The sequence below is a fragment of the Chiloscyllium plagiosum genome, chromosome 1, assembly GCF_004010195.1.
Source record: "Chiloscyllium plagiosum isolate BGI_BamShark_2017 chromosome 1, ASM401019v2, whole genome shotgun sequence".
In the NCBI taxonomy this organism is placed as follows: Eukaryota; Metazoa; Chordata; class Chondrichthyes; order Orectolobiformes; family Hemiscylliidae; genus Chiloscyllium; species Chiloscyllium plagiosum.
In genome coordinates this window covers 3,962,461-3,974,797 of record NC_057710.1, presented here as the reverse complement: position 1 = coordinate 3,974,797, position 12,337 = coordinate 3,962,461, and the positions used below count along the sequence as shown (strand labels likewise).

Here is a 12,337-nt window from a genome sequence, read left to right as displayed (position 1 = left end):
ATCACCTTCATCTCCTCCCCCACTGACCTATTGTACTCTATGCTACTCTCTCCCCATCCCCACCCTCCTCTAGCTTATCTCTCCACGCTTCAGGCTCTCTGCCTTTATTCCTGATGAAGGGCTTTTGCCTGAAACGTCGATTTTGCCTGTCCTTGGATGCTGCCTGAATTGCTGTGCTCTTCCAGCGCCACTGATCCAGAATCTGGTTTCCAGCATCTGCAGTCATTGTTTTTACCTTGTGCATTGTCAGCCTACTCCCTGATTTCTATACCTTCATTATTCTTTTCCACTGTGAACACAAATGCAAAGTACTGTTTTAAAATTGCAGTTCTGTCTTCCAGCTCCACACATACATTGCCATTTTAGTCCTGAATTGGTTCTACTTTTTCTCTGGTTATTCTCTTGCCCATAGTGACCCACTGCACTTTATATTGTCCTCTAGTGCAACAGATCGTTTGAGCCTTTGATATCTAGCATAAGCCCTTTCTATTTCCTAATCCACTCCTGAACATGCCTCAGCATCCAGGGTTCTCTGGAACATTAGGCTGGTGTCCTGGATTACTAGTCCAATGATATTACCACTTTGCCATTGCACCCATCTGGCCATATATTGGAACAGTTTAAAGGAAGCTTTACTTTGTTTCCAGCCCTGTTCTGTACATGTTCTGGGTGCATTAGATGGGGACAGAGTAAAGGGAACTTTACTCTGTCTAATGCCATGCTGTACCTGGAAGTGTTTAATGGGACAATACAAGGAAGATTTCTCTGTATCTAATGCTGTGATGTACCTGCGCTGGGGTGACTGATGCGAACAGTTTACAGAAATGTATTCTCTGAAGTTAGAATAGACTCAAAGGGACTAGCTGTAAAAGGTGCTCCTCTCTTTTTGAAACAGTAATAGCTGAAGTGCTGGAGGAATTGGGTTTAGATTCTGGATATGGACAATATTTCCACTGCAGGCATGCAGCAGAACTCCCTTGGTGTTACTTATAATGACATAAATATAAATAAGATGTTGAATCAACAAATGGTTACACTCTACCCATTGTGTTCATGCTGGCATTCTGAGGGAACAAATCATTTAGTGCTATTACCCTGTATTTACCTCTTGCACATTCTTCCTTTTCAGATAATAATCTAATTCTGTCTTGATGGCGTCAATTGAATGTGCCTACCAACTCGCTGCAGGATAAAGTTTTTATTTATATCTCCAGTTTTTTTTGCCAATTAGCTTAAATCTGGTTCTCGATCTTTCCGCTAGTGGAAACACTTTCTTCCTATTTGCTGTATCCAGATGCTCATGATTTGAACACCTCTACCTCTTAACCTTTTCCAAGGAGAATAAACCCAATTTCTCCAATCTATTTGTGTAAATTAAGTTCTTCATCCCTGGAACCATCTTCGTGAATATTTTCTCTGTCTGATGTCTTCACAACTTCCTAAAGTGTGGCTAGCAAACCAGGATGCAGTGCTGCAATTGAGGGCAAAGCAGTATTCTATGCATGTTAAACATAATTTCTGTGCTTTTGTACTTAATGTCCCTATAATAAGGCTGGGCATACTAGATACTTTATTAATCACTTTTTCAACTTGTCTTGTCACCTTATCATTTATGCACATTTCTACCCACTAGAATGAATCACTTCATACTTACTTGTATTAAATTTTATCTGCCACATTTCCACCCAGTCCATCAACCTGTCTGTCCTTTTGAAGTTCTACACTTTCCTCCTCACAGTTCATGATACTTTCAAGGATTGTATCATCTGTAAGATGCAACAGAAAAAAACAGGACAAAGTTAGGGAAAATAGATAGCCTCCATATTTAAGCAATGGAAGGGAGGCAAGAATGATACTTACCTTTTTACCTTTCTACGCAGAACATGGATACTCAAGGGACATCCAAGATTGACACTCCCTATGCATAGTCTCGTGTGCCTGGCCGCATTTGGATTTGCACTGCCTGTTGCCATCAGCCTCTTCCCGCAAATGTCAGAGGTCAGTAAATTAAGATAGTTAAGGTATCTAATTTTACTGCAAGTAGCTACCAATGATGATTTCCTTGTGACATGCAATGCATCATGCAGAAGGAGCTTTACTCTGTATTCTGTGCTGTACCTGTCATGGGAGTGTTCAATGGAATAGTGTCGAGAGCTGCTGTACCTGAGGCTGAATTAGTGGCCAACGAGATACTGACACCCATGAAACCATAATGCAGAATGAAAATAATTGTGAAATGCAGTCTTACTGAGATCACTGTTAATTAGGCATTATCAAACCAGTAATCCAGTGATAAAATGTTGCTCTCCACCTATCAGACATTGTATGACACAGTTAATCAGAACCTGTAATTAAACTTGCTTCACACTTCATTGTTCACAGAAAAGGGCACAGTCTCTGAGACTGCAGTTATGATGAAGTGAGACTTCCAAAAAGCTGCCAAAATTGTCATCGACCTTATATCTTTTCCTAAAGATCATTAAATTCTGTCCTTGACCTGCACTTGTGTCCTCATTGATTTGTTTTATTGGCGCATTCTGCTATTCTTTCCTACCTGTCCACTGTTCATTGGAGAGTCTGGACAGGTTGATCCATACAGAAAGCCAACCTAACCTCTGATACCCTCCAAGCAGAGCTAGCGGAAATCACTGCAGCCTGATCACTTCTCACATCACCACCTGGTTTTAATTTGATGGAGTACATCAGTCAACCATGTGAGCCTAAGTTATTACCATTGTACAAGAGAGTAATGTGCTGCACCAGGTTTCTACTAAATAATGCAAACAGAGACTTAGCTGACTGTGTGTCACTCCTCAGCCTTGTGTTTAAGTGGTCTCACTCCTCCCTATGCCTGTAACTCCTCCCATCTGCTATGAAGTGTATACCTCTCTCCGTGTTTCCATTCATGCTTGAAGTTCTAAATTGGAGAAAGGCCAATTTTGACAGTACTAGGCAAGAACTTTCGAAAGCTGATTGGGGGCAGATGTTCGTAGGTAAAGGGATGGCTGGAAAATGGGAAGCCTTCAGGAATGAGATATCGAGAATCCAGAGAAGGTATATTCCTGTTAGGGTGAAAGGAAATGCTGGTAGGTATAGGGAATGCTGGATGACTAAAGAAATTGAGGGTTTGGTTAAGAAAAAGAAGGAAGCTTATGTAAGGTATAGACAGGAGAGATCGAGTGAATCCTTAAGAGTACAAAGGAAGTAGGAATATTCTTAAGAGGGAATCAGGAGGGCAAAAAGGGGACATGAGATAGCTTTGGCAAACAGAATTAAGGAGAATCCAAAGAGTTTTTACAAATATACATAATTGCTAATATACATAAATGATCTAGAAGAGGGCACTGTTGGTATGATCAGCAAGTTTGCAGATGACACAAAGATTGGTGGAGTAGCAGAAAGCAGAAGAGACTGCCAGAGAATACAGGAGGATATACATAGACTGGAGAGTTGGGTGGAAAAGTGGCAGATGGCTTTCAATCCAGACAAATGTGAGGTGATGCAGTTAGGCAAGTCTAATTCAAGAGCGAATTATACAATGAATGGAAGAGCCTTGGGAAAATTTGATGGGCAGAGAGATCTGGGAGTGAGGGTCCATTGTACCCTGAAGGTTGCTGCACAGGTGGATAGAGTGGTCAAGAAGGCATATAGTATGCTTGCCTTCATTGGACGGGGTATTGAGTATAAGAGCTGGAAAGTCATGTTAAAATTGTACAAGACATTGGTTCGGCCGCATTTAGAATACTGTGTATAGTTCTGGGTGCCACATTACCAAAAGAATGTGGATGCTTTGGAGAGGGCGCAGAGAAGGTTTACAAAGGTGTTGCCTGGCATGGAAGGTGCGAGCTATGAAGAGAGGTTGAGTAGGTTAGGTTTATTTTCATTAGAAAAAAGGAGATTGAGGGGGGGACCTGATTGAGGTTTACAAAATCATGAAGGGTGTAGACCGGGTGGATAGAGACAAGCTTTTTCCCAGGGTGAAGGATTCAATAACGAGAGGTCACCCTTTCAAGGTGAGAGGTGGAAAGTTTAAGGGGGATACACGCGCAAGTACTTTACACAGAGGGTGGTGGGTGTTTGGAATGCATTGCCAGCAGAGGTGGTAGAGGCAGGCACGGTAGATTCATTTAAGGTGCATCTGGACAGATGCATGAGTAGGTGGGGAGCAGAGGGATACAGATGATTAGGAATTGACCAACAGGTTTAGACAGTACATTTGGATCGGCTCAGGCTTGGAGAGCCGAAGGGCCTGTTCCTGGGCTGTAAATTTTCTTTGTTCTTTGTTCTAAATACATTGAGGACAAAAGGGTAACTCGGGAGAGAATCAGCAAGGCGGCCTTTGTGTGGAGCTGCAGAAAATGGGGGAGATACTAAATGAGAATTTTTCATCAGTATTTACTGTGGAAAAGGATATGGAAGATATAGAATGTAGGGAAATAGATGGTGACACCTTGAAAAAGGTGCTGAATGTCTTGAAGCAGGTAAAGGTGGATAAATCCCCAGGACTTAATCAGGTGTACCCTAGAACTCTGTGGGAAACTAGAGAAGTGATTGCTGGGCCTCTTGCTGAGATATTTGTATCATCGATAGTCACAAGTGAGGTGCTGGATGACTGGAGTAGGCTAACGTGGTGCCACTGTTTAAGAAGGGTGGTAAGGACAAGCCAGTGACAGTGAGCCTGACAGGATGTACATGTATTTGGAGGGACAGGATGTACATGTATTTGGAAAGGCAAGGACTGATTAGGGATAGTCAACATGGCTTTGTGTGTGGGAAGTCATGTCTCACAAACTTGATTAAGTTTTTTGAGGAAGTAACAAAGAGGATTGATGAGGGCAGAGCGTTAATTGTGATCTATATGGACTTCAGTAAGGCGTTCAGGAACACTCCCTAGGACCTTACCATTAAGTGTATAGTCCGCTAAGATTTGCTTTCCCAAAATGCAGCACCTCACATTTATCTGAAGTAAACTCCATCTGCCACTCTCCAGTTTGAAAAACACCCCTCCACCACCATCCTCTGTCTTCTACCTTTGAGCCAGTTCTGTTTCCAAATGGCTAGTTCTCCCTGTATTCCATGTGATCTAAGCTTGCTAATCAGTCTCCCATGGGGAACCTTGTCGAACGCCTTACTGAAGTCCATATAGATCACATCTACTGCTCTGCCCTCATCAATCTTCTTTGTTACTAGACAAATGGATTTCTGTGCTCTGAGTTTTCAAGTGCTTGCAGCTTCTCTTATTGATAATTTAAAGGGTCTGCATTATTGATGCCTCTATTACGTTGTTGTATAAGCAGTTTTTTTTAAAAGAAAGTAGAAAGTAATGCATGCATTGACTGGTTTTCTTAAAGTTCTCTTTTATATCCCTACTGTCACTACAGGGTTGATTATTTCTATGTAGCGTATAATAGGTGATTAGGCATACAATACCATGGTATAGCATGAGGAGCTATGTTTGATTGATGGGAGAGAATAGCCTGCCATTCGTGGACTATGAGGGGCCACGGGGCTAGGTAGAGGACATGGCCTGCCATGGAAAAGCATGACGAAGATCTTTCAAACGATTCCCTCTTGCACACCATGATTATTTATATACCATCAATGCTATTGTCCAACATAGGAACACCACCTCTCCCATCCCACCTCTTCCGTCTTCCATCCCGAAAGCAGCACGGTGGCTCAGTGGTTACCTCTGCTGCCTCACAGTGCCAGGGACCCGGGTTTGATTCCAGCCTTGGGTAACTATCTGTGTGGAGTTTGTACATTCTCCCCGTGTCTGTGTGGGTTTCCTCGGGTGCTCTGGTTTCTCCTACAGTCCAAAGATGTGCCGGTCAGGTGAATTGGCCATACTAAATTGCCCAGGTGTCAGGGGTAAATAGGGAAATTGGTCTGGGTGGGTTACTCTTCGGAAGGTCAATGTGACTTGTTGGGCCAAATGGCCTGTTTCCACACTGTAGGAAATTTAATCTAATCAAACGCGCTTCCCCCCCCCCTTGCATTAATGTCCAACATAGGGACACAATCTCCTCTATCACAAATCTTGACATTTGAGGAAAACCTGGATTGGCTGGGCTTGTATTGACATATGAGGATAGACTGAGTCAGCTGGAATTTAGAAGAATGAGAGGGAATCTTATAGAAGCATTTAAGTCCTGATGGGACTGGACAAACTAGATGTGTAAGAATGTTCCCAATGTTAGGGAAGTCCAGAACTAAGGGTCACTGTCTAAGAATAAGGGGTAATCCCATCCAGGACTGAGATGAGGAAGAATTTCTTCACTCAGAGAGTTATGAATCTATGGAATTCTCTCCCACAGGAAGCTGTGGGGGCCAGTTTATTAGATAGATTCAAGAGGGAGCTGGACATGGCCCTTGCAGCTAAAGAGATCAAGGTGTATGGGTAAGGGTGGGAATAGGATACTGAGATTGCATGATCAGCCATGGTCGTACTAAATGGTGGTACAGGCTCAAAGGGCTGAATGGCCTACTCCTGCACCTATTTTCTGTGTTTCCATGGTTCATGACACATCTGATATGCTGTGAACCATGACTGTTAAATATTGAACTGTTTCAGTGAAAATTGCCAGGACATGATTATCCCACCATCCAGGTCAGGTATACTTGGCAAAGACTCACAAGCAGGACCAACCAACACCCTGAAAAGCACTCTCAAAAAACTGGAAATTCCAAGGAACGAGTTCAGGAATCCCAGAAGCAGAATCTATTCACTTTTTAAAAACATCTTGACTTGATGAAAATTGTGATAATTGTTTGAGGCAAAAGGAATCGCTATGATGGAGGTAGCACACCATTCTGTTAAAAACATTGTAATGTAGTTTCATTATCATTGTGTGTTTTCTAATGTTTCCCTTTTACTCACTTAGCCTGATGGTGCTGATTCATTCTGAACATCAGCTCCATGAGTTGCATTATCACACTTCACTTCACTGTAATGCCCATTCTTCAAATGAGGACAACAATAAGTGCTATGTAACTGCATCACAGTCCAGACCAATCCTATAATCAAATTATATCGAACACGCATTCCTTCATTGGTCAGTTACTAAAAACATGAATCCTGTATAATTCCTCCCCATCGAACCCCAGATGCTGAAGCCATGTGATGTTTGTGACTATTTCCAAACTTAGGACTTTCTGATAAGCAAGTGCCATCCTTTAATCCAAACTTCAGAACCTCTTTTAAAGAAACTGTTTCACCATCAGCTGCATGTTAATTAAAAATTCACTTTGTTTAATTACCTACTGTATCGTTACACTGATTCTGTAAAGCAGGATGTCAAATGCGTAACTGTACAGATTCTGTGTTTATTCAAAAGAATAAGAGTCACTCGCTGAGAAACCATATGGGGTTCCTGTTTGTTCAGCTGGGTTATACTTACGCAGTGTGCATCTCCAAGGACTTCCTGCTTATTCAGTAGGGTGACGGTCACTCACTGTGTAACCACATGAAGCTTGGTTAATTCACCCAGATTATGGCTCAGCAGCTCCAGGGAACGCCTCTTAATTTACAGGACAAGAGTTATCTGCTCAGTATGTACCTGACCTGAGAGTAATTGATGGACAGCATAGAGGGATATTTACTCTGTATTCAATCCTGTGCTATACCTGTCCTGGGAATGTGTGATGAGACAAAGTAGAATTCTGCGTGTAATCCATGGTGTATCCACACTGGGATTGTTTAATCAGATACTCCAAATCAGATGTTCTCCTGTCCCTACTACTAATGGTCCTCACTATGAAAGACATAATATTGACGCAAGAGAAATATTGAACCTATATTCACAATGGTGTCATTTCTGAAAACTGTATCTCGATCTTTATGTTTCTGTACTTATTAAAATTCACACAAATCAAGCAGTTTAAAAGAAAAATTGCTGTTTGATGCTATCTCTACCTGGAGCAGCTGTTACAGAGAAAAACAGCAACAAACATTCACAGGCCCAGTCAGTGCTTCCTGATGAAAAGACACTTCAGAATGCTGTTTATTTAGCCTTTGGCCTTTCCTTTATACTCAGACACTACCCCGAGTGAAACCAGGTGTTTGCCAAGTAAGTCTTTGACAAGCAGGAAATCACACCAGTTAGCTTTCTTAAAAAATAGGTCCTTAAAATCAAGACATATCTGCCTAGCAGCACACCTTTTAAATTAGTACTTATCTTTGGCAGGGTTCGGGAGAGGTCAGTAGCAGTATGATGGAGGGAAAGAAAGGAAAAGAAAGAACGAGGGATGTGTGGGATGCTGGGAAGGACAGTCATTGTCACTCCCAAGTCGAAAAGACAGCATGTCAAGCAAACGCACTGCTGGAAAGGTGATTTCATTGCACATTATGATGAAGGGAACTGCAGCAAAACAAAATAAAATTCTGGTTGGCAGAATGCTCAAGATGTTCTTTTTATATATATATATATTCCTCACACGGTGAGGGCATCACTACCATAGTCAGCTTTTCTTGCTATTTCCCTATTGCCTTTGGGAAAGTGGTGGAAAGCTGCCTTCCTGAACCACTGCAGTCCATGTAGTGAAGGTACACTCACAATGTTGTCAGGAGTTCCAGCCTCAACTATTCTGCCAGTGGTGGCAGGAAAGGAGCACATTACCAGGACCCCAGTGTCAAATGTCAGACAGCAGCGTCTGGAGGAGCAGAAAGGGTGAAGTCTACAGAGAGGGAAAGGTGAACTTTTGAAGCTGTTTCAGTTTTAGTAATATCAATTTAATATTAATTTATTCAATATTTTACTATTTATACAGTTTATTGCGAAATATATTCTATAATCCAAGATGGCGCCGGAATGTGGCAACATTGTCACTTTTGACTATACCTAGGTACAAATGACAATCTTAAATTAAATTAAATCTAAAACTATTCAACTTTTATATCAACAATTTAGATGGAGGGACTGTATGTCTAGTAATGAAATTTACTCATGATATAATGGCTGGAATTCAAGTTGTCAAGAAGTTCATACAAATAAATTTAGATAAGATAGGTTAGTAAGTTAAAACTTGGCAGATTTAATTTAATTTTAATTTTATTTGATATTGTCACATGCACCTAGGCACAGTGTAAATTGGATAATAATGGAGTAACTTGTGGAAAAAACTGAACTTGTCCACACTGACTAGAACAGAGAAGCAGCATTTTATTTGACTGGAGAAAGATAGCCAGACTCTACAGAAAGATCTGAGTGTTCTGCCTTAAAAAAACTACAAAGAAAATCACACAGGTTCAGCAAATAATTTGGCAAAAATATTGAATTTTGGCATTTATTGCTAGGGTAGTCAAATTTGGATGACCAATGAATCTTGGGGGTTCAGGTACATATCATTTTAAAATGCCACAAACAGGTGCAGAAATAGTCAGGAAGGCTAATGCAATACCGGACTTTATCTAAAGGGCTAGAGCATAAGAATTCAGATGTTATGCTGTAGTTAGAAAAAACTTTAGTTGGATCCCACTTAAGTTCTGTGAACATATTTGGGCACCACATCTTAGGAAGGATGTTTTGTCTCTGGAGGAAGTACAATGCATGTTTACAATAATGATACCTGGAATTCAGAGATTAAGTATAATGAGGGATTAGACAAATTAGGCCTTTATTCTATAGACATTAGAAGGTTAATGGGTGATCTAATCAAGGTTTTCAGAATATTAACAGGAAAAGACAAAGTAGAGCGGGATAAACTGTATCCACTGGTTGAAGATTCTGGAACTAGGCAACATAGTCTAGGAATTAGGGCCAGGCCATTCAGGAGAGATGAGAGCTACTTCTACACACAAAGAGCAATGGAGATTTAGATTTCTCTTTGTCAAGTGGCAATCAGTGCTAATTCAGTTGTTAAATTTAAATCTGAAATAGACAATCTTTTACTAAGCAAGAATATTAAGGGATATAGCCCCAAGACAGGCATCTGGAATTAGACCACAGATCAGTCATAACCTTATTGAATTGTGGCGTAAGTTCAGAGGCACAGAATATTCTTGTCCTGCTGCTAATTCTTGTTTTCTTGTGACCCAGCAAAGATGAATGCAAAATAAACCCAAGTCAGGAAGATTAAAGCTCAAAGAGGATCTTTCAGGCAGTGGTGTTCCTGGCACCTGCTGACCATGTCTTTCTACACCCTTTTACAGTGTCAATAAAAAGCAGCTATTCCCCTAAATTGAAGGGTCAATAACGAGGAGGTATAATTTTCAGGTGAAAGGGAGGAGGTTTAGACAGAATTTAAAGAAAACCTTTTTACACCCAGGGGGTATTGAGGATCTGGAATGTATTGCCTAGGAGGGTAATAGAGATGGATAAGCTCGCACTTTTTAAAAAGTAATTGGCTAAGTATTTTTAAAAGTGCTATGGGTCTAGTGCTGGAAGCATAGACATAGAAAATAGGAGCACCAGTAGGCACTTGGGTCCTTCAAGCCTGCTCCACCATTCAATATGATCATGGCCAATCATCCAACTCAATACCCTGTTACTGCTTTCGAGCATATCCTTTGATCCTTTAAGTGTGAAGAACTATATCTAACTCCTTCTTGAAAATATTCAATACTTTGGCCTCAATTGCGATCTGTGGGAACAAATTCCACAGGCTCTGAGTGAAGGCATAGGAAAGTGAGACCAGTGCAGATTTAATGTAGCTGGGGTGGTACATACTTGATAAGTGAAAGGCTTATTCTATACTGTACTGATTCTGGATGGTAGAGGAGGCAGGGAGGATTTCATAGTGTAGTTCACTTCTTTGGACTCATTCATCCAGGGTAGTATTGTAGCAGTAATCAGAAGAAATTATTTTTCACACATTTAATCCTGTCTTGCACTCATGATGGTTCTCTCGTGGCCAGTCACTCTTCTGTACTTTATAAACTAAATATTTTCTGTGGTGTCAGCAAGTGACCTTCAACATCTTTTGAATTGACTTGATTTGATTTAGTTATTGTCATGTGAATCTTGTTACAAAATGCAATGAAAAGTGTTGTACAGTGTTGCCACTCTCCAGCACTATAAAACTCAGAAAAAAATATACTAAAACATAGAATATAAAGGCAGAAAAATGAAGAAGTGAAGAAACAAAGTGTCCAACTTCACAGTCCTTCTTGTTCAGTGCTCCAACGTGGGCTCTGGGCCTTGTTGCCAGGCACAGGTGCCTTTTGCCGTGTCACTGCCACTGGAACGAAAGTTGCCACTCTTCAGCACCATCTCACCTTTACCAATGCCCTCACCATTATGAGTCCTTGATGGACCTCAGTAATGTTAGATGCCACCGATACCGCACCGGCCCAAACCTGACTCCGCCACTGCCATGAGTTTGCTTCGGGCCCACATTCCTCATGCAGCTGCTGCTGCTGCCACCCGGGTCTTGTACTGTTGGCATCAATCTGTATTGCTAACTGGCTGTCCAATCAACTGCGTTAACTGGCCCTCATGAACTCTAGGATTCAGTAAATTACTGTAGAGAAGAGAACCTGCATTACCTGCTCTGGCTTGTGTGTGACTTCAGTGCCACACCATTGTAGTTTTTTTTAATAGAATCCCTACAGGTGGAAATAGGCTCTTCTGCCCAACAAGTTCACACTGACCCTCCAAAGACTATCTCACCCAAACCCATTTCCTTGCCCTATTACTCTACATTAACCCCTGACTAATGCACCTAACCTACACATCCCTGAGCACTATGGACAATTTAGTATGGCCAATTCACCTAACCTGTACCCGAAGGAAACCCATGCAGACGTGGGGAGAATGTGCAAACTCCACACAGACAGTCGCCCAATGCTGGAATCGAACCCGGGTTCCTGACACTATGAGGCAGCAGTGCCCCACTTATCTTCCCCTGACATTATTATTAAAATTGTAGTCTCATGTCCTGACTGCATCATCACCTCCAAGGCAAATCACCACCACTATTTCAATGAGAAGTTGAAAAGAATGTGGCAGCTATAGCACCAGTTATACATAAACGATGCCAATCTGATGAAGCTATAGCACAAAATGACATGCTACTAAAAAGCAGAAGCAGCACGCAACAGACTGAGCTATGCAGTCCTGAGACAAACAAATCATATTCAATGTCTTTTACCTTCTCATGGCTGGTTGGGAATGGTGGTGAACGTGGTGAACGATTAGGCAAGATTGAATCTGAGACAAAGTTCTATAAACAATCCCATCCTGCATATTAGCAAAAGACAAGGCTAGATAGTCACAACAAATGCTAGATGGATCTTACCAGACTCCTACTGCGGTTCCCAACATCAGAGACTAGTCTTAAATCAATTTCACGTGACATTGAAAACAATTAAATGCACAAATGAGCTTGAGAAAGAATT

At 41.4% G+C, this 12,337-nt stretch overlaps 1 protein-coding gene across 5 annotated transcripts in view; it reads left to right on the top strand.

Moving 5' to 3' along the window:
- Window positions 1–12,337, top strand: part of LOC122549660 (sideroflexin-5-like) — a 327,471-nt gene that overhangs the window by 278,561 nt on the left and 36,573 nt on the right. For 2 of the 5 annotated variants that reach the window (XM_043689511.1, XM_043689778.1), the window contains 2 exons: window positions 1,881–1,998; window positions 8,187–8,348. In XM_043689511.1, the coding sequence (XP_043545446.1) occupies window positions 1,881–1,998; window positions 8,187–8,333 (265 nt within the window). In that variant the 3' untranslated portion in view covers window positions 8,334–8,348. Of the gene's footprint in view, window positions 1–1,880; window positions 1,999–6,574; window positions 6,594–8,186; window positions 8,352–12,337 lie in introns of those variants that run through there. The other 3 variants (XM_043689593.1, XM_043689866.1, XM_043689683.1) reach the window with 3 other exon arrangements.